The following is a 22,776-nucleotide window of genomic DNA, read 5'->3' as shown; positions in this document are numbered from 1 at the left end:
CAGGCACTGTGATGGGAGAGGAGAACCAAAAACATAAACCCAACCAACTCCTATCTGCACTGGCTGTGGCAGCCCAGAGTGGTGGGAAAGGTCCATGGGGTCCTGAGTTTAAATGCTGGTCCCATAAATTAACATACTCTCTGAGTCTGGGCAACCCCTTTGCCTCTCTGAACCATTTTCTCACTTGTAAAATAGGGTGGTGGTTCCTGCTCGCCGGGTTGATGTGGGATCCCAGGAAGACAGTGTATGTAAGAGGCCCGGTTCTCTAATGTGTGCTCTTAGGCACTGTGGCCTCCCTTGGCTCTCCCGTCCCACCTCCGTGATGATTCTTACTGAAGATGCTCAGTATCCCAAGCTGCCAACCCTGCCAGGCCCAGGAGGTAGTCACAGCTGTGCAGCCCCGCTGGGGCTCTGGGGTAGGAGGTGGGTCAGCCCTGCCCAGCCCAGGCAGCTGTGGAATGAGGATGGGGATGAGGGTGGGCAGGGGCCTCTCCCCGGGAAGCCCCACACCTGCCCTGCCTCTCATGCTGAGAATATTCGGCGCCTCTCAAGCTATTTCTGCTTGTCCTCCAGGTCTCAGCTCAGGTGCAGCTTCCTCTAAGAAGCCCGCTGGGACGCCCGGGCTGAGTGTGGTCCCATCCCCGCCTCCCCGTGTCCCTTGTGGGTCCTCACGGTCCTGAGCTTCCCCTTTACATATGCCATCACTGTGAGCTCCTGGAGGCGGAAGCCACGTTGGATGCAAATCCCTCTCTGTGCTTGGGCCTAGGACAAGGCCCAGTGCACTGTAGGCTCCAGCCATTTCTGGAGAGGCTGGGGCATTTGTTGGCCCATATTCTGCCTGGTGCTCCTGGGGCTGGGGATGAGGCTGCTGCTTTCCCTGAGGTCCAGAAATCCATTTCTTCAGCCACCAAATCCCTCCTTGGGGACGGGGCATCGGGGACTCTCCCAACTTAGGAGTTGGGGGTGGGGTCTGAGTGACCCGGGGGTAGGAGGGGGTTAGAGAAATCCTAGCTCTGCCTCAGACTGGCCCTCTGTCCTTGGGACCCTCATTTTCCTTGGCAGTAAACCAGGAGGATAACTTCGTGGTGGTGGGTGTGGGAGGGCAGGGTCTTGGCCTTAACCTGGCAGCCAGGCCAAGGAGTAGCTTGTAGTGGGCGATTCTTCAGACACCATCATGCAGTGGCTGCCCCCTTTCCATTCCTTGGGGTTTCCCCTCCCAATCATAGGTAAAGTGTTTTGCAAATGAAGCATCAAGATAACATCCCACCCCTGCAAGCACATGAACCCCTGCGGCCCCTCCTAGGTGGAAATTCAGGTGTCTCCCCGACAGCAGGTAGACCCGAGCTTGGCTGCCAGCTCTGCTTGAGTCTAGCTTTGCAACAAAATAACCCGACTGGGCTGGGCCATCACTTCCCCAGGCATCCCCTGTAGGCCAAGGTAGCCCACTCCAGGCCAAGGCCACCGTGCCTCCTGGCACCTTCCCCCACTTCCCCATGCTGGGTTCCACACAGAGCAGAGTGGCCCCCTCCACTCTCACGGGGTAGCTAATCCCCACAAAGCCCAGCGCTGGGCCTGGCATGACAAGCAGGCCCCGTGCTGCCTGCAGCTCCGCCAGGCGTGCTCGGAGGGACCGAGGCGGGATTCGGTACGGCTGTCACTCTCTCTGTCCGTTCCTCTAATTGGATTCCCAACACGCAGAGGTTGGCAGAAACGCTGGGGAGAGGAGAATCAAAGGGAAGGGGCGTCCGGGAGATAAAGAGAGGCATTCTTCCCGGGCCACAAAGACTGCAGCGCGAGGGGCGGGAAGGGACCTCAGCGAGGGGCTGCCCATCTGGAGGGCGCCGGGGCGGGGAGAGGGCGGGGAGAGCCAGAGCAGGCTCCCGGGAGGCGGAGGCTGAAGGGCCCGCTTTCCTCCGCCTCGTGCTTCCCCACTTCTACTCATGCAGTGCCTTGGGCTTGTATGCCATCCAGCCCGCTTTGGGGAATGCGCATCCTTCGAGGCCTAACCTCTCGCTCCCATCTGCTCTAGGAAGTGTTCTCCGAATGCTCGGGAAGGCCTAGGAGTCGGCTGGACCTGGGTCCCAATGCTGGCTTGCCCCCTGCTGCCCCCTGGGAGGTTTGCGCAGGCCCTTGCAGCTCTCTGGCCTCAGTTTCCTCCTCTGTGGAGTGGGGATAACACAGAGGGGGTGCACGGGGCTGGGGCGACACAGTTCAAATGTGCCCCTTCCCTTCCTCCTAGAAGCACCATGGCTCCTCTGCTGGCCTGTCCCCCACTGGCCCTGCTTTGGTGTCTCGTGTAGACACAGCCTTTCTCCCCAGGAAGAAGGCAAAAGTGCTGCATAAACAAAACACCTCAGACAGATATGAGAGGAATGACGATCCCAGCCTGGGCAGGGCCTTGCGGTCATGTCTTTACCGCCGTCTGGGCCTCTTTGGCAGATGAGAAACCGGAGGCTCTGGGAAGTGAGGGCAATGCCCGAGGCCACTGACTAGAAAATATGGGAGCCTGGTGAAGAACTGACCCCGGGCCAGCACATCACCGCACCCCTCCAGGCCCCCATGCTTTCCTGTAAATCATAAGCACATTTTGCATGTACGTGTCTGTGCACACAACCAGCAGGGAAGGCGGGCAGGCCAAGGATGGAGGCTTGCTGCAAAATGGGCCCGATTTGCTTTAAGGATGTTGGAGCCACTGACTTTGGTTCATGAAAGAGACATGAAGAGGACCTCAAAGAGAATTTCTAAGAGACAGAAAATCAATGGCCCTGACATTCTGGCCCCCAGAAAGTGTGTGTGTGAGTGTGTGTATCCCCCCCACCCTCCCCTGCCGCCAACACACACACTCCTCTGGCGGGTCCAGTGCACCACAGGCACGCATGCTCACAAGTACGCATTTCCAGGTGCGTGTGCGTCTGGTTTGATACAATGTATACATGAACACATACACTCTGGCTTGATCTCCTTGTGCTTGGATATGCACAAACATACACACACCTACTTGACCCAGGACACACACATCCAAGGACAGGGATCCCCTCATACAATGACGGGAGCATACACTCATTCTGTGGCACCTATGCTCCTTGACGGGCACTAGTCCAAGTGATCCAGCACATGCATGAGTGTGCTCCTCCCTGCACACACATGTGCTGGGACAGGTCAGACAGACACAGGAGCATACAAACACAAAGGCAGTAATGACTCACAGTGGGCTCCAGGGTGAACTGCGTGGGCAAGGGCACGTACAGGCCCCACCCCTGAAATGTACGCACACGCTCTTATGTCCAGAGATGTTCCAACCACACACGTGGATGGATGTTGGGTCAGTGGGCACACTTCTACACGTACGGGCACGCAGACTCCCAGCAGGCCCAGCACACACTCTCCCACGTCTAACGGGGCCAGTGCACACACACACAGGCAGGTGTGTCACGGATGCACTGACCCAGCACATGTGTGTGTGCACATCCCTCCCAGGCCTCCAGGGAGCTCCCACAGACAGACAGCTCTGACAGCAGGGTGTGGGGGGAGGGCAGCCCAGGGCTGCAGTTGCCAGGGATACGGATGTGGGGCTCCCAAAGCTTCGTGGCCTGCCCAGGCAGCGCAAAAAGGCCAGCGACCACTCTCAGGTCTTTAAAATGTTGCTAATCAGATGGTGATGCCTTTAAGGGAAGAAGCTTGAGTCTGGCTCCCTGGAAGGAGCCAACAAAACATGAGGCTTTGGGCCCAGAATTTGCCGGGGACACAGGGGCCAGAGGCGGGAAATAGCTCTGACTGGCCCCCAGGTCCCACCTGGCACTCTGTCCACGCTCCACTGGACAACAGGGGTTAAGGGGTCTTACTTGCTGAGTGGCCTGGAGCAAAGGAAGTCACCTGCTCTCTCTGAACCTCAGTCTCCTCATCTGCAAAAGGGGATGGTAACAACCCTGAGCATTGAGACAGCAAGTTCCAGGCTATGGTCAGCACTGACCACGTGCCGGGTGCTGTGTTCAGTGCTTTACTTTGATTACGGCACTGAGTCCTCACGACTCACCTGTAGCATTCCATTTATTATTACACCCATTCTTTAGATGAGGAGGTTGAGGCTCTGGGAAGTGAGTCACACAGCTAGTAAATGTCAGAGCCAGTATTAGAACCTAGGCAGCTGGCTCTTACCTACATCTCTAAACCTTCCTGCTTGAGGGCGCTAGAGTGGCAGGTAACCCGGGGTCACTATCCTGGTGTCGCAGATGGTCACAGCCGCCCTGCTGGCCTCTCGAGGGGCATGTGAGGACCAGGAAGAACAGAATCAGAGGGTGTTAGTGCAGAAGAGTCATTCTATAGCTGGCGACACTGAGCCCCAGAGATGGGGTGGGGTGGGGAGGCGCTCTGCCAGGGTCCCGGGGGAGCGGGAGAGCCCATATTCGGACCCAGGCACCCTGACTCTGGGAGCTGCTTCTGTACCGCTCAATAAAAGCACCCTGTCTGGTTAAAACAATGCCAAGCCACAGTATGTATTAGGCACCTGCTGTGTACCCAGGCTTGCTTGTAACTGAGAGGGGATTACCAACCAAGCCCCGGCCCCCTTAATCATGTACACACGCTCTGCTCTCCAGGTGCACTGCCTGCTGACCCCCTGCCCCCAAGGAACGTTCTTTCCTGAAGCAGGGGCACCCCCTCCACTCCCCATCGCTTTCCTATCTTCTGAGCTCCCAAGACTCCTCTGGGCCTCTTCTAAACCCTGTGAGGCTGGGACTACAGGCCCCATTTAACAGTGAGGAAACTGAGGCTCAGAGCAAAGGCCTCCTCAAGTAAGTCAGGCAATGGGGCTGGGGTCTGAACCTGAGATCGGAGACTCGACGGGCTGGGCGTCTCCTCCTGCTCTGCGTCTGCACAGACCCGGGCCTGTGGTGGGCTCCCCCGGGCTCCTACTGAGAGGTGGGTCCCCCAGCAGGCCCTGGTCTAGGATGACCATGCAGGGAGTCCAAACACCATTGGGCCAGCGCAGGCAAGGGAGCAAGAGCTGGAATTAATGTTTGTTGATGTGAAAATACAAGGAAGACTGAAGGATGCTCCCTGAGGTCCCCAGCTCCTGGATTTAAGATTTCTACAGGAAATGCTGAGTCCCAAGAAAAAGAACCCTCAATCCATGCCTGGAAACACCTGTCCCAACCACAGACAGACCTGCTATGCATCCTGGCTAAGTTGGTCCCTCTGGAGCCGGAAGAGCCCTCGGCTTCTCCAAGGGCCTCTGTTAGCATCATCGCTCACATCAGGGTTGGGAGGATACAGGGCGTGAAACTGGGGTGAGTGGGTCTCTGCAGCTAACATTTATGGAGTAGTTTCTATGAGCTAAACATCAGTCTAGAAACTGGACACAGTGGTGGACAAAACAGAAACATCTGCCCTCATGGAGCCTGCATTTCAGCTGGGGAGACAAGCAGGTAAGGAACAAAGAAACAGTATGTCAGATGGCAGCAAGGGCAACAGAGAGAAGTAAAGCAAGGAAGGGGGACGGGCTGTGTGCACGTGTGTGTATGTGCACATGAATATATATGTACCCTTTGGAAAACTAGGGCAATGAGGGACCTTGGTGAAAAGGTGACGTTCGGGCAGAGACCTGAAGAAGGTGAGAGGGCAACCAATGTAGATATTTGAGGAAAGAACATTCCAGGCAGAAGAAACCACCATGGAGGTCAGCGGGTCTGGAGTGGAGGAGGCAAGGAGGAAATGGGAAAAGATGGGTCCGAGAGAGGGGAGGGACAGATCACGGAGGGATTTGTGGGACCTTTCAGCTTTCGCATTATGTAAGACGAGGGGCTTCGGGGGATTCTGAGCAGAGGTGGGACATGACCTACTTTTTTTTTTTGGCCACACTGCACGGCTTGTGGGATCTTAGTTCCCCGACCAGGGATCCAACCCAGGCCCCAGCAGTGAAAGCATTGAGTTCTAACCACTGGACCGCCAGGGGAATTCGTATGATCTACATTTTAGAGGGACCTCTGGCTGCAGGGCAGGGAACAGGGAGGAAGCATGGTGGAGATGTCCACTAGGTAGTTAGGTATGTGAATCTGGACTTTAGAGAAGAGGTCCAGGCTGGAGATTGACCAGAGAGGGCCTGGATGGAACCACCCAGGGAGGGAGAGGGAAGAGGAGGCCAAGGACTCAGCACCGGGGCCTCCGAGGTAGAGAGGCGGGAGTTGAGTGGGAACTGGCCACGAAGCACCCGGCAAGGCACAAGGGACACCAGGAGACAGTGGTCACTCTGATAAACGCTCCTCAGGGAAGCCAAGGCCTGGGAACTGACCGCTGAATTGGCGACATGGGTGTCACCCATGGCCTTGATTAGGAGCAGATTTAGTGGAATGATGGGGCAGAGGTCTGATATAAACGGGTTCAAGAGAGGTCTCGGAACAGGAATCAGCAGCAAGGGGGCTGGGAGGGTCACAGCCTGGGTGTCAGAGTCAAACCGACCCAATGACCCAGCTCTAGTCTTAGCTCTGACCCTTCCTAGCGGTGAGCCTCGGGCAGCGCACCTCACCTCACTGAGCCTTAATTTCCTTGTCGGAAGAACGGGGATAGGGACTTTCCTGGTGGTCCAGTGGTTAAGAATCCACCTTCCAGTGCAGGGGACGTGGTTTTGATCCCTGGTCGGGGAACTAAGATCCCACGTGCCGCGGAGCAACTAAGTCTGCACGTCACAGCTACTGAGCTCGCGTGCTGTGGAGCCCGTGCTCCACAACTAGAGAGAAGCCTGCGTGCTGCAAAGAAGAGTCCGTGAGCCGCAGTGAAAGATCCCGCATGCTCCAACTAAGACCTGACGCAGCCAAAGATAAATAAATAAATAAACATTAAAAAAAAATAAAAAAGAACAGGGATGATATCTCTCTTACTTCCTAGGGTTGTCGAGAGACAAATGAGATAAGGATTGTGAAAAAATTTTATTCACAACGAGACGTACAAACATTCCAGTGAGAAGACGGCAGGTTTTGGATTTCACTGCTGGCTCTACCATTCATTAGCTGTGTGATCTTGAGCTGGTTGTTTAACCTCCTTAAGCCTCCACTTGCTCCTCTATAAAATGAAAATAACAACTGTACCCAACTTCTGGGGACTACAGGGACCCAGTATTCTACACCAAGCCTAGGGCATAACGCCTGGCGCACAGTGGGCACTCAACCAATGCGCGTCCCTACCTCGCTGGGCTCTGGTCTCTGTTATTTATAATCGGAGTCCAGCGGGAGGTACAGGGAGTGGGGTACAGGGACCCTGAGTTTGATTGCTGGGTCTCTGGATAAGCCATTTCATCTAACGTCTTTGGGCCTCAGTTTTTATGAGTGTGAAGTTGGTGATCAGTGGCCTTGGCCCCTTTGTTTGGGGTGGGGTGGGAAGCAGAGGACAAGAGATAAAGTTCACGTGCTGCGTCTGGATGCCAGTGACGTGGGAGTGCTTGCGTGTTTGTGACCCTCTCCTGGGTTGGCTGATGGGTTGGGCAGATGGGTTACCGTGATCAGGAAACAAATCCCTGTGACGAAAACAACAGCTTCATCCAGCCTCCATGGATGGGGCTCCACGGAAAAAGACTGGGAAGGCCTGGTGAAGGAGCAGAGAGCCCGAGGAACCAGAGAGGGTAGGAGTCCGAAGGGCAGCCCAGCCCTCAGGGTGACCCCTGGGCCGCCAGCCACGGGCTCCTTTACCCGTATGGTTGTCGGGGGCTGATTCACATCCTGCCAATCCCACCCATACCTTCCTCTTCACACAAACCGTGTGTCCTCTGGGCCACCAGGAACTCTTCCAGGCCACCTCTCCCCACCTAGGATGGAGACTAAGGCGTTTCAGGGAACGCTGGGGTCTTGTCTCTGCGGAGGTGGAGGCAAAGGATGGGGGCTATCTGACTGAACATCACGAGGGGCCCCAGCGAGACCCTGGGCCTAGGAGGCCGGAGCACTGGGTTCAAGTCCCAGCTCTGCCACCAAAGTACACTGTGACCATGGGAGAGTCTGGTCCCCTCTCGGCTTCAGTCTTCCTTGCCTCTAAAATAGCGCTAATAACCTTCGCCTTGCTTCTCTCATGTGGGTATCGCTCAGATCAAAGTATCTCAGGGGGTGAGACCAAATGCTACACGAAAGCAGCCTCTAATCTTTTCTGGAATGAGGCAGAGTGTAAGTAAATAAATACTGTACGTATGTAAGACATTATAATTACAAATGGCATCCCCCCCCACCCCCTGCCAGGCTATGGAAAAAAAAAAAAAAAACAGTGTTTGGTATAGTGTGAAGAATTCTCATTAGGACTTCGGGAGGCCTGAGTCCTGATTCCAGCTCCGTACCTGACAGGGTGAGTGAACCTGGGCAAGTGACCCCACCCCCGGCCTGTTCCAAAGCCTTGGTAGAGGTCAGATGCTGGTTTTAGAGGGGTTTTATAAGTTCTGCCAGTGCAGAATTAACAACGTAATGTCCTACCACCCCCCTTACCCAAGGAAGGCAGTCTAGGGTGTGGGAAGGGACTCGAGCTTTGCCAGGCAGGTTTCAGTTCAAGCCTCTTACCTGCTGTGTGGCCTTGGGCAGCTCCCTTTCCCTCTCTGGGCCTCGGTTCCCCTCTGAGGTCCAAGCTCATACCTAGACACTAGGAGTAGGGGGAGCAGGGAGAAGCAGCAGGATGGGGGCAGAGGACAAAGGGTCCTAGGGAGGAGGTGCCCAGCAGGGCGGGGTGGAGGCCAGAACAGGGCCTGTGGGGCCTGAGCCAGCTGCCGCAGAGCAATGAAAATCTCTTAACCACACAGAATTGTTAACAGCTCCCAAATCCTGTTGTACCACAGGCTTAGAAAGGCTTAAACTGTTAAATGCATAAACTTCCTCAATAAATGGGCTTCTCTCGCCAGATCCCGAAGCCCAGCCAGATGAAAAGGCAGCCGCTGGAGGGAGGGAACTTCCCCAGCTGTTTATGGCCCTGCCAGAGTGTTCTGGAGGCAGCCTGCGACCAAACCCATCAACCTGATGCCTTCAGGGTCCGAGGCCAGTCTGGGGCTGAGAGGGGGCAGCGCTGGGGCTCCAGGGTCAGATGACCTGAGTTCAAATCCTATCCCTTCCTAATTGGGTCACCTTGGACAAACAAGCTGCTTCACCTCTCAGAGCCTCAGTTTCCTCTTCTGTAAAATAGGGATGAGGATACCTAACGCCGAGGGTGACTGGGAGTCAGCGAGACCCTGAGTGGGGAGCTGCCTGGTCCACAGGAATAAGCACGGGGGCCCTGCCACCAAGCCTTTCTGACACCTCCAAGAAGCAGAGGAGATCAGAAGCAGGAGGCACGAGAGTGCACACCTGCGTCTGCCAACTAGGAGGGGTGTGACGGTTGGCCCTCAGCCTCAGTTTTCTAATTAGATGAGGGGATTCCAGAAGGTAACCGGGCAGGAAGGGAGCATGACGTGAGCACTTGGTAAATGTTGCGTGGGGGCCGGGGGGGACTCTTCTCTCTGGCCGGAGGTTAGCCAGGGGTGGGTGGGCCTCCTTCCCCGAGGCCATCTCACGGCTTGGCACGAGGAGAGGAGGCCTACGGGGGGCTTCCCCACCCCTGAGCCTTTGCCCTGGAACTGTGCTCCATCCTGCCCTACATCTCTTTTTTTTTTTAACGTCTTTATTGGGGTATAATTGCTTTACAATGGTGTGTTATGCCCTACATCCCTTGATATGAAAGCAACGTGTCCTCCGAGGCTCAGCCGTGAGCCTCCCTCCTCCCCTCGGAAGCCCTTCTGGCTGCCCCCTCCTTTCTTTGAGGTCTCACAGACTCACACGTGAGCCCCTCAGCTGGTTATTTGTCAAACTCTTCTTACATCTCAGGGGCTCCTGGGTAATGGGGAGGTGGGCTGGGCAGAGAACATTCAGATATCCACTCACTCCCGCGTAATCACTTGTCCCAGCAAGCTGGAGAAAGCTGGGTTCATATTCTGCCTCGGCTACTTACTGGCTGTGTGGCCTTGGAAAACTCACTGATCCTCTCTGGACCTCAGTCTCATCATCTGTAAATGGACCTAATCGTATCAACGGAAGATTCAATAAGATAGTGGAGCAGAGCATATAACACAGAGCTGGGCACACAGGAGGTACCTTTCACCCTTTGCCCTGGCCTTCTCCAATCCTCTCAGGACTCCTTTCAGCCTCTGCCTCAGTCAGCCCTTTGAGAGTGCTGGCAGCCCCTCTGCCCTTCTCCCTTGGCTAAGAATACTTCTCCTGTACCCCCACTCCCCCAGACGGCTGGGGGTCAGCAAGAGGCCAGGGTTAAAAAAAAAAAATCAGTATCATTTCTGACTTTCTTTTTCCTGCCTCCACCTCCTCCCATTCTCCAAAGCCCTGGGAAAATGGCTCCTCCTCCAGGAAGCCTCCCCAGCTCTCTCTTGACTCCCTCCTAAGTGCCCCAAGGTTACAGTTACAGATGGAGCCAACTCCTCTATACCAGACTGGAAGCTCCATGAGGGCAAGAAAGGCTTTCCTCATGTCTGCAGTCCCCACACCTGGTTCAGGGACTGGCGCACAGCAGGTGCCTGAGGAGTGTTATTCACTGTGTGTTAGCTTCTTGGTCCTCTATGAAGACATCACCTAATCTCCCCACGAAGCAAAAAAATCAGAAACTGGAGTTCAGTGAATGGCTGATGGCTGGCTGGCCAGCTGGCTGGATAGATGGACAAACAGATGGGTTAATGGATGGAGAGATGGATAGATATTTGTGAACAAAAATAGATGCTTTGAGAGCATATAGAAAAGGGGAAGTGGGGAGGGGGTACTTCTAATTTTTAAGAGCAAAGACTTGAATAGCCTGTACTGGCCAGGGTCCCCATCCAATCCCCTTCTCGAAAGGCTGGCCTGTGTGGTCTCAGCCCTGGCCTGAGCCTTGGGGTCTGGAGGGGTTATCTATCACCCTTCCCCCTCCCCAAGCTGGGCGTCTCCACCCTGCCCTTGAAGAGAAGCAGCAGAACTTTCTGTGTGGGGGGCCGTTCCTCCCACCCAGCACTCCAACCCTCACCCCCCTTTCCCCAGCCAGCACAGGCCTTGCCAGCTGGATGCCTCCCTCCTCCTCACCCCGAGACTGACCGCACCCACCCCCAGAGGCTTGCCAGACACATCTGGGCCACTGGTTCGGCCTCTGTGGGAAGGGCTGGAGCTGAGAGCAGGGTGGGAAGGAGGCCACCCTGAGGGTGGCCCAGGATCCAACCCTGAGGGCCCAGAGAGGACCCCTGGCCCCTCCCTCCCTTGGCTGGGGAGGCACAGGATTCTGGGAGTGAAATAGAAGATAAAGCCACAGGCATAATATCCCATGCTGGTGAGTATGTGGGGAAACAGACACTCTCGAAGACTGCTGCCAGGAGGGTAATTCAGCCCAGCCTTTCTGGATGGTAATCTGGCAATGTGCATCAAAAGCTCAAAAAAAGTACATACCCTTTGACCCTACAGTTCCATGCCTGGAGACATATCCTACACAGATGCCAGCAGCAGTGCAAAAAGGCAGAGGGACAATGAAGTCCATGCCAGCATTTAAGATAGTGGAAAACTGCAAGCAATCTACACGCGGATCACTAGAGAGCTGGTAACTAAATTATGGTACGTCTATCTATTATGGAATTCTAAGAGCCTTCCCAAATGATGATCCAACATGACGTGGAAAAATGCCCACAAAATATTAATAAGTCAAAAATCCTCATGTATTCTCAGAAGGAATCTATTTTTTCTTTTTAAAAAAATCAATATGTTTTAAATACATCTAAATACACCTAGAAGGATCCACACCAGTCTGTTAACAGTGGTTACTCTCTGTGTGATTTTAATTTTCTCCTTTTGGCTTATCAGTAATTTCTAAAGATTCTACAAATAACCTGTATTGCTTTTGTGATAAGGAAACGTTATTTTTTCCTCAAAATAAAAAAGCTCATTAGGAGAAAAAAAAGAAGTCCACGGGCAAAAGACAGTGCTTGTAAAAGTCCTTATTTCTCTAACACTTTTCTAGGTATTTTCTCATTTACCCTGCACAGCAGTGCATCTGTTTACTCTGCTTTGCAGATGGGAAAACAAAGACCAGGAGAAGGTCCACTGCTTGCCCAAGGTCACACAGCTAGCAAGAGGCAGGGCTGGGGTTTGAAGAAACAGGTCTCCATGGCCAAGGTCAAGGAGAGGCCATGGGTGGGGGACAGAGCAGGGCTAGGGGCTGCCAAGCAGGGCAGGGGGAGGAGAGGGAGAGGCTGGGAGGAGAAGCCCGGCAGCTGGGAACTGGGAAGTCTGAGTTGGAGCCAGGGGATCAACATGTGTGTGCAAGCACCTCCCACCCCCTCACCCCCCTAACCCGCTGGCTCGCAGTCCCTCTCCCTGTCCAAGCTAAACATTAAAAATCCCATTACACCCCAATAGCATCACGGCAATCACGCTCACTGTGGAACTGCCTCTGGATCCGTTATAGACGCACGTCTGCCGTGGGGAGAGAGGAGGTCCGGGTCCCCAGCGGTTGCTGGGCTGGGGGCTCCCTCTGATGGGCAGGGAGTAGCAAGTAGGGGCTTCATTAGGGAAGGAGAGACCAAGGGGCATAGGGATACGGAGACAAGCTTGGAGAAACTGAGGCAGGGACACATTCACAGTAAATCCCATAAACATCTGGAAAGAGTCAGGCAAACAGACTCAGGGCTTGGGTGGGAGCAGCTGCTGCAGAGGAGGAATTCCAAGGCCACTCCCCTGCCCCCGCCACCCCCCACCAGCAAATCAGCTGGTGGCAAGCCCCAGTGGGAACTGTGATCCTGAGGAGGCTGGGGACTGGGGTAGGGGAAGGGGGCAGAGCTCCTCTGAAGGAAGTCCCAGGAGTCTCCCACCTGGTGTCTGTGTGGCCAGTGCAGGCCCAGATTAAGCACTCAATGAACCATGAATAGATGAATGAAGAGGAGAAAGTCGTACCCCAGCTCTGCACCCACTAGGGCCTTGGACACCCACCAAACATGCCCTATACTGTCACACCTTGGGTCTTTATTCATGCAGTTTCTCGACCTACAATTCCTCCCCTCCCTTCACCCATCCACATCCCACTCACTCTTCAAGGCCTAATTCAAATGCCACCTCCTCCTTGAAGCCCTCCCAGATGCCCAGTCGGTAAAGCTGCCTTCTTCCTCATATTCTCAAAGTACTTTGCCTGGACAGACTTCATTTCTGGAAGGACCATGCTCTGCCTTATTCCCTTGTGTCTGAATGCTCTGCTTGCCCACGAGCCACTTGAAGCCAAACTGTGACTCTCAGGAGCTCTCCTCCAGCCATCCCAGGACAGCCTCAGTCAGCTCAAATGACACCTCTTCCAAGAAGCCTTCCTTGAACCACCTGGCTAAAGCAGATCCTCCTTTTGATCTCTTTTGTTGTACCCTATATTTTTCTTTTCACTCCTCACAGTTTATAACTATTTTATTTATTTGTTTATTAACTTTATTTCCTCCATCTTCCCCCATCCACCCACCCAGACCAAAACTCTGGGAAGGCAGTGAATGTGTCCCTCTTGTTCACATCTGTGTTCCCTAGCACTGGCATGTGCCTAGCTCAGAGAAGGAACTCAATCAATATCTGTTAGAGGGCTAAATGCACACAGGGGGTACCCAATACACGCTTGTTGAGGGGTTAATTGGCTTTCCCGAGCCCCTCCCCTCCCCACTGTGCCCTGCACACAACAAACAGGCACTAGAGGAAGTTGGTCTGAATGAGTCAGTTTAGTCCATAGTTTCATGAACCACTCAGCGTCCCAGCCCCCACCTCCAAGTTTTCTCTAATTTGTATTTCTCTCAGAAAGCAATGGATTCTTTCCCCATCATGTTATGTTTCAATATTAAATGGGTCTTTCCAAACCACACCCTCCCAGAGATTCTGCTAATGTCCCCTCCCACCCTTTAGGGTGGATGCTCCCTGGGGTGGTGGTGGGGCTGGCCTTGAGTCCTGCTTGGTCTGGCCAAGGATGTGTTAACACATTGTGTGTCTGAGCTAATAGTCCTGGTAACGGAGTATCAGTGCTGCTTGTTTAAAAATGCTGATTCGTGGCCCTACCTCAGAGGCACAGAACCAGACCTGGGGAAGAGGTCTGCACCAGACCCAGGAATCTGTATTTTAATAAACTTCCCAGCGGATCCTGAGGCATAGTAAAGGCTGAGAATCCCCGAGCTGGAGATGGGGAAAGCACTTTGCCAACCCCCAGATGTGAGCAATAATCATCATTCCTACACGTCCTGGGCTGGCGGGGCCAGTGCCTGTGGGACTTTGGCTGAAGCAGCCCCACATCTGGGTGGCTGCACACATGCCACAGCAGCAGCTGGTGTCCTTCTGGCTCCCTGAGCTCATTAATCACACCTTGACTGGCCTCCAGTTACATCCAGTAGCCAGCTGGGCTGGGCTGGGCCTCGTCCGGGGGCTGGGGGGAGGGGGGAAGCCAGCACTGGACACACTCTGCCCCAGCATTACCTCGAATGCCCACCCCTTGCAAGAAGCAGCTCAGACTCTGATTCTGTGACAGGCCACCTCTGCCATGGCCCCAGGGGCCCCACCTCCTGGCATTTACACCCTGTGTAATTCCCTCCCCTGGAGCATGGACTGAATTTGGTGACTCACTTTTAATGAAGACAATACAGCAGAAGTAATGAGATGTCACTTCTGAGATGAGATTATAAAAAGATGTGGCTTCTGTCTTGAGTGCTCTCTCTTTTACGCTCCCTCTCTTGGATCATGTGCTCGGGGGAAGCCACTGCACGTGTGAGAGGCCCACGTGGGAGGGACTGAGGCCTGCAAACAACCACATGAGGGAATGTGGAAGCAGATCCCTCCCTGGTCAAGCCTTCAGATGAAACTGCAGCCCCAGCCTACAGCCTGCTTGCAACCTCAGGAGAGACCTCGAGCCAAAGGCACCCATCTAAGCCGTGCCTGGCTCCTGACTCTAAGAAACTGAGATAATAAATGCTTGTTGTTCACTACTGAAGCCCGTGCTCCACAAGAGAAGCCACCGCAATGAGAAGCCCGTGCACTGCAACGAAGAGTAGCCCCTGCTCACCACAACTAGAGAAAGCCCTCGTGCAGCAACGAAGACTCAACGCAGCCATAAATAAATAAATAAATAAATAAATACATGCTTGTTGTTCTAAGCTGCTAAATTTTGGGCTAACTTGTTATGCAGCAATAGATAACTAATACATCTCCTTCATCTGGGCACCACTCCAGCAACAGTTCTTCTTACATCTCTCCTTGCACCCTTAGCCACAGCCACACCAAACAATTGACCAGTCCCCCTAATGAGGCACACTGATTCATGTCCCCAGGTCTCTGCTGATGCTGATCCAACCTCCAGAAGGACTGGGCCACCTGATTAATGTACACCTCTCCCAAGACTCAGCTCCAATGTCACCTCCTCTGTGAAGCCTTCCCTTTTTCTGGGCCCACCTCAGCCTGAGCAGTTCCTATTAAAACAAGTCTAACGCATTCCCACCCTTGTTCATTTACAGTCGGTCTCCTCTGCTAGACTGTGAGCTTCTAGAAGGCAAGGCCATAGTTGGATTCTCTTCTGTCTTACCTGGTGCTTAGCACAAGGTCTGACACAGAGGAGGTACAGGGTTGATGAGCGAATAACCAATAAGCAATGAGTGACTGATTCTGCTCCCCATGGCCTGTCCCCATGGCCCCCTGCCGTGTCCCAGGGCTGTGCACTTTCACATTCAAGTAAAGGAAACCAGATTTGTTGTCTTCCCTAAGAAACCAGCCTTTTCTCCCAATGCCCCCATTTCTTTTCCAAGACAATCACAGCCCTGTAAGCTGGAATTCCTGTTTCCCTCTGATTCCTCTCCCTCCTCCCTTTCCAATCTGTCTCCACATCTCATCTGACTCACTGCCAAAACGTCCCTTGGCTGCACCCCTCCTCTTCCCCAGCACTGTGGACGCCCAGTCCATGCAGCCATCATCACCTGAGATCACTGCAGCAGCTCCCCCACAGGCCACTGCTCTTGTCTCTTATACATCCACTTATCCTCCCAGGACCCTTAAAATGCTGCCTCAGAGGGCTGGAGGGAGGAGCCATGGGGATGGTGGATGCGACAAAATTTCATAAAGGTGAGGATCATTGCAATTACCCCGGGCTAAACCTTAACCGGCTCTTCGAGGCCCCTGGAAAAGGTCCAAACTCGTAGCCTGGCATCTGGAACACCCCAGGACCCAATTCCAATTGGGAAGGCAAGAGGAAGTGGCACAAGCAGGCTTCAAGTCTCCTATGTCACCACCATCACCACCATAGCTCACACTGCAGAGAACCTGTGCCACGCTGGGCTGTATATGTAGCATCTCATTTAGTTAACATTTATTAACCTCCTACTGTATATTAGAAGCCATCAAAAGTGCTCTTTACATGTCTTAAGGTCTTGAATCCTCACAACTACCCTATGAAAGAGGGTTTCACAACTCGGATCAGGACGTCCAACTAGTAACCGGCAGGGCTGGAATTTGAACCCAGGTCTGTCTACCTTCACGGCCTTCTCACCACCATGCAGTACCTCGTACAAACTTCTTATGTTTACACACCACCTTGGTGACTCTTGGCCATAATCAAATACTACCTGTACTACTGTTTACTTAATATTTTTCTTTAAATTAACTTAAGGGGCACAGTGGTTAAGAGGGTAGTTTGGAATTACACTACCCGGGTAAGATTCTGTGCTACCTCCACTTATTCACTGTATGAACTGTGTATGAGCTGTGATTTCTTCCTATAAAATGGCACTTTCCTTCATAGGGTTCTTGTGAGGATTAAATGAGTTAGACATGTAAAGTGCTCAGCACACAGTAAGAATGAGAATCAGGAGGGCTGGCTCACAGCGGAGCTGCACTTCCCCATCTCTTTGAATTGGAAGTAACCACATCACTTGCCTTGGCCACTGAAACGTGCATAGGAGTGACGTCTGAGCCATTCCGGGGGGGAAGATTTAGATCCCATATACAATCTGTCACACTTGCTCCTTCCTTCTGCCCTGGTGATCACAACATTCCAAATGGTGGCGCCTCCATCTGCTTGGCTCCCAGAGGGAGGAATCCCAAGCTGACTCACAATGTACATGTAGCATTAAGTGAGAAATAAACTTTTATTGTTTTGTCACTTCAGCGTGGCCTGGCCTATACTGACTGATACAGCAAAAGCTCAACGAAGGTTCTCTTATAAATGTTATTTACTATGACTTATACATTTTCTTAAAAAGGAAACCACATCACTTTTGTAAATGAAGAAATAAAGTACCACCTGCCATCATTACACAATAATTAAAATGAGAACCATTTATCCTCATGCAGGTATCAGCCTGCATACCCCCCTGTAGTACGTACACATACCACCGTTCAAGAAGTGCTGTTTAATGCCTCCCTCTAAGAAGCTGAACGACGGCTGTAGATTTGGAAACCCTGGCCACAGAGGGCCTCATGGTCAGCTCCAGGCCTCTGTGCTCACCAGCCTCCCCTCCCAGCTGCCAGGTTCAAGTCTGCAGCCAACACCAACTCCACACACTTGCAGGGGCACCTGCCCCGCCGTGGCCCTTACCTCGGCAAACAGTGCCATTCTCCACGGCCTCGAAGCCCGCTTTGCACATGCAGCGCCCGATGGGCACCAGCCACTCGCCATCCCCGTTACAGTAGAGCTTGATGGGCACGTCCACCTCCTCCGCGTTGGCGATGCAGCTACCCCGGGCAGCCACCAGCGATGTGCTCTCAGCCCCTGACAGAGTCTCCTGGAAGATGGCGCCGTTCTGGATAATGCGGGGGCACTTGCGGTAGAAGACGCGCACGGCGATGAGAGACATGCAGCCGCCATAGTCCTGGAAGGCCAGGTAGAAGCCACTGCGGGACACGGGCCCGAAGCTCCGCACCTCGGTGTTGATCTTCATGACCCGGCCACCAAGGTCCACCTGGGAGAAGCTCTCGTCGGCGGCAATGGTGTCCACCTTCACCCACGGGTTCTCCATCCAGTTGGGGAAGGTCTTGGTGGCCGAGTCGAAATCGGCCTCATAGTAATAGAGATTGAAGGTCTCTTTGCAGGAGCCAGGCACGCTGGGGATGCTGCTGCAGTCACGCACCGAGAACTTCATCTCTACGTGGATGCGATGGGCGCCACGGCGCCGGATGAACTTGGTCCGTAGCCAGTTGTTCTGGCTCGATTCAAACACATTGCACACCTGGTACGTGCGGATCGTGTTCATGTTCTCGTCGTAGCCACTCACCTCTTCCCACTGCGGGTGAAATGCTAGTCAGGTGGGGGAGGTAGGGGCTTAGCCCCAGGGAACACCCTGTCTGAGAGGGGAGGCACAGACTCTTCCCTAGGGAATCCTCCAGTCTGATGGGGGTAGACAGAACACCTACCATCAGGGGCCTCCTAGTCTAATGGGGGAGGCACAGACCCTAGCTAAGGGAGCTTCCAGTCCTAGTCTAATGGGGGAGGCACAGGCCCTAGCTAAGGGAGCTTCCACTCCTAGTCTAATGGGGGAGGCACAGGCCCTAGCTAAGGGAGCTTCCAGTCTGATGATGGAGACGTGATGCTTGCCATCAGAGAACTCTAAGCTGAGCGGGAGACATAGCCTTGGCTCTGAGGAATCCCCCAGCCTATGAGGGAGACATGCCAATCTGATGGGAAGGGCACACACCCTGCTCTTGGTATTGCCCTAGTCAACGTGGGAGATGTGACCCTTACCCTCAGGGGTAAATAATCTGATAAAGAAGACGTGGCCCCTGTTCCTGGGAAGCTCCCACCTGGAAGGGAAATCAGGGAGAGGCCCACCCTGTCTGAAAGCAGACAGAGCTTGTGCTTGGGGAGCTACCAGTCTGATGGGGGACACAGGAATTCTGCCTGATGGGAGCTCCCTGTCTGATCAGGGAGACACAGTCCTTGCCCTTGGGGATTCCCAGTCCAATGGAAGAAGAGCCCTCACCCCCATAACAGGAAGACAAGGCCTTCCCCCATGAGAGCAGCTCTGCTCTGGGGCCTTAAGTGGCTAAGACAGTGCCTGGAGGGACACCTTCCCGCCTTCCCGCCTGGGGTCCGCACTTCGGCGCTTCACTGGGCCCCAGCCTGGGCTCTCACCCAGCTGCGAGTTCCCAAGCCCCCTGGCTGGAAGGGGCTGGGCAGGGCCACGGAAAGTCGGAAATGGAAGGGCACAGGCCATGTTCCCTCCACAGACGCTCACAGGCCAAGCTCACTCGTAGGCCGAGCCTTTGTTCACACTTTTGTGACCCCTCGAGCACCTCTCGTCTCTCTGTCCATCCTCTGGAACCTCTTGCCGCGGGCTCTCCCTCCAGCCGCAGTGTTTGCATTCACCGACTCTCCCTTGGGCCCTCGGGGACAACCTGCCTGGACAAGTGCCGGGCACCCCCGGCCCTCTTGGTCTGGCCTCCACAGTGGGACTGAGAGCTTGTTGGGCTCAGCCACCCATCCCCTCCTTCTCCTGTGCCCCCCTTGGTGTTGGGCTGGCTGCGTCTGGGGTAGACCCAACAGCAGAGTGAACCCCACTCACCTATGCTGGGCCAAGGGTGGGCACTGTAACAGGGTCTCATTTCTTTGTTATGACTATCACATGTGGTAAGTAGGGTTATTTCTATTTTAGATGAGGGAGTAGAGACCAGAGAAGTGAGGTCACCTGACCCAGGTCACACAGACCCAGACCCAGACCCAGACCCATGCTTGTCCGCACTGTCTTGAAACATGAGGACCCAACAGTGGCCCAGGAGTCCTGGGTTTTGTCCCAGCTCTGCTAACTTGATGTGTGGCCTTAGGCAAGTCACTGCCCCTCTCTGGGGCTCTATTTCCCCAACTGCCAAATGTGACTTTGCGGGGGGGGCGGGGGCAAGTGGTGGGAGAGGTGTCACCCTCTTTGTCCTTTTGCCTCCCTCAGATTCTCCAGGCCAAGTCTGCACAGGGCGGGGTGGTGTTTGCCAGCCCAGGGAGGGCTGATGCCGTGAAGGGCAAGTGTGCGTGGGGAAGGCTGAGCTGGCCCAGCCGCTCCTTCAATGGTGGCTCTGAAGCTCCCTACGTTGCATTTAATTTTTTTTTTTTGGTGGCACCATGTGACAAAGTCAGCCCCTTGTTTCAATCACTGCTCTTCTTCAGAACTTAATTAGAGCACTTAATTAGAGCAGTCTGCCTTTCTCCCCTCTCTCTAATTAACATGCAGAGGCCCTGCAGCCCAGCCTGGCCTCATTACTGGCAGGGTGGGGATGTGCGCCCAGCCGCCTTCACAGATGGAAAATTGGTGACAAGAAAGAGCCACAGAAAGAGGTCTGACCCTGGGGCCCTGCCTATTGAGAGCACAGACCTGAGGGGGGTGGGGGGATGCAGCTCCTTGGGGTAGCAGCTGAGTCCCAGCGGAGGAGCTGGGATGGGGGGAAGGGAAGGGATGGGCTGTGGGAGCCCAGAGCCCTCCCCAGAGACCAGGGGGATGAGGAGGGAATGATACTAGAACTGACAATGATGACGGTGACAGTTACTATAGCTACCTGTCGCTAGGAGCCCACTCTACATCAGGCACCGTGCTAGACATGTTGCAGGAGAACCTCACAACAGTCCTAAGAGGAAGACATTATTATCACCATTTTATAGATGAGGAAACTAAAGCTCAGACAGGTTAAGGAACTGGCCCAAAATTACACAGCTGGTGAGTGGCAGAATTGGGACAGAATTTCAGGAGTGTCTGACCCCACAGTCTCTATGTAACTGCTGGGCTGGTTGTTATGGGAAGAAAGAGGAATCTCAAATTGTGCCTGATCTTGTTCTCGGGAAGCTCGCAGCCTCCATGGGCTCAGACCACTGGACCCAAGGCAGTGGGATGATAAGAGCTCAGGAAGGGGGAGCCTAGTGTTACGGGGACCCAGAAGACTCGGTCACAGCCCTGGATGCAAACCTGAGCCCTCATCACTTACTAGCCATAGGGTCCCTGACAGGTGGCTATAGCTCTCCGAGCCTCAGTTTCCGCACCTGTAAAGTGGAGAGGATTCCTCCCCATAGGACTGGAGATGATGTAAAGGTGCTTTGATATAGTACAACACACAGTAGGTGCTCAGGAAATGACAATTCACCTTCCTCATCTATAAAATGGGGGTAGTGCGTGTACCACTTCTCAGCCTCGCTTTTATTTATTTATTTGTTATTTTTTGGCCACGCTGTGTGGCTTGTGGGATCTTAGTTTCCCAACCAGGGATCAAACCCAGGCCCTCGGCGGTGGAAGTGCAGAGTCCTAACCACTGGACTGCCAGGGAATTCCCTCAGCCTCCCGTTTAGAATTCTATGGGCTAGAGTCTGAAAGCATCCAGCATGTTGTCATGGTAACTAGCACTCCATCAATGGTAGGGGACCAGCAGGGTGGGGCAATGAGAGGCCACGTCCTGGGACCTGAAGGAGGAGAAGGGGTTGGAATTCGGCGGGGTGGGGGAGGCGGGGCATCTGGGCCCTGCAGCAGAACCCGAGGTATCCTGGGAGAGCAGGCAGGGTTTGAGGACCACTGACTCACCCCTGATGGAGGATGCACAATCCAGCCCAGCTCCGCCGTCGCTGTGGTTGAGTCCATCAGCGTTTCTGTGGAGACAGCAAAGAGTCATCACTGAGCTGCCTATGAAGCACCGTCAATCACCAAGAACCTACCTCCTGAGGGCCTGCTCTACACAGTGCTACTTCCATTGCTCCAAACAATCATCTGGATCTAACCCTATAGACTACCCTCCCTTTAGCTCCTGCCTCTCACTCCATAATCCCGCCCACTCACACACTCCAGCCAATCATCTGATTCTATTCCTCTAGACTCCACCCCTTAAGGTCCAACTCCAGCCCTTTCACACATGGTTATGCCCCACCCTCTTAGCTAATCACATCCCTCCAACCTAGGTATTGCCCCTTTGCTCCTTTACTGGTAGGGAAGGGTCTTAATCTGGGGTCTCCTGGATGGGTTTCAGAGAGTCCTCAGGAAATCTCAAATTTTAACTTCAGACTTAGGGTTCTGTTCGCTTTTCCACTTGCATCAAATTCTCAGAACAGGAATGTTGGCCTTACAGGGGCCTCCCTTGGGTCCCAGCCAAGCCGCATCAGTTATCCCACATTGGCCCTCTGGCCCACACCTCCTGTGAGGGATACCTTTCCTCCTTCTCCAGGAACTTGGGGTTCTCCACTGTGCCCTCAACCCTGGGCCCCCTCCCCTAGGGGTCAGCCAACTCTGCCCCTAGGATAGGGCCCTGGGGATGGAGGGGTTTTAAGGGGTGAGCACTGTGTCCAGTGGGGCCAGACCATCACCTGCCCTCTGGGGGTTCAGGAAACTCAGATCAGCTTCTGAACCAGCCAGGCCCCACTTGCCTCCCCTTATTCCAGAAGCTGGAGGAAAAGAACCATACAGCCAATGACAGAGGAGACCCACAGGGCCAGAGAGATCCCCAATCACCCCCAGATCAGGCTCCGCACCCCTCCCTCTACCCCTTTCCTGCCACAGGGGATTCAAAATACTTTTTGAACTGAACTGCAATGCACTGAGAAGATTTAAATTGCTCAAGTATTCAATCACCAGATATATCCTGATGCCCATTATGTACCAAGCACTGTACTGGATACCCTGAGGGAAAAAATGGTGACTAGCAAAGCCCTACCATGGAGCGGTTCACAGTCTGCTAGTGGAGATGGGGTATGACTACAAATAGTTGTGAGAGGGGAGGCGGAGAGACCCAGAGGATCACAGCTGGACCTTCCACACCACCTAGATCAGCGAGACTGAGTGAGAGGCCTGCTTGCTGCTATGCTCCAATTCTG

At 54.0% G+C, this 22,776-nt stretch overlaps 1 protein-coding gene across 1 annotated transcript in view; it reads right to left on the bottom strand.

The window, feature by feature from the left end:
* Positions 1-21,556, bottom strand: part of EPHB2 (EPH receptor B2) — a 120,575-nt gene extending 99,019 nt beyond the window's left edge. Inside the window, exons 1-2 of the mRNA XM_024766711.1 lie at positions 21,497-21,556; positions 17,545-18,229 (exon numbers count right to left, since the gene is read on the bottom strand). Of these exons, the coding sequence (XP_024622479.1) occupies positions 17,545-18,229; positions 21,497-21,553 (742 nt within the window). The 5' untranslated portion in view covers positions 21,554-21,556. The remainder of the gene's footprint in view (positions 1-17,544; positions 18,230-21,496) is intronic.
* Positions 21,557-22,776: the final 1,220 nt, after the last annotated feature.

The sequence above is a fragment of the Neophocaena asiaeorientalis genome, unplaced genomic scaffold (genome assembly GCF_003031525.2).
Source record: "Neophocaena asiaeorientalis asiaeorientalis breed wild unplaced genomic scaffold, Neophocaena_asiaeorientalis_V1.1 scaffold79, whole genome shotgun sequence".
Taxonomy (NCBI): domain Eukaryota; kingdom Metazoa; phylum Chordata; class Mammalia; order Artiodactyla; family Phocoenidae; genus Neophocaena; species Neophocaena asiaeorientalis.
Note: the sequence above shows the minus strand (reverse complement) of the source record. Positions and strands in the feature narration are given on the sequence as shown.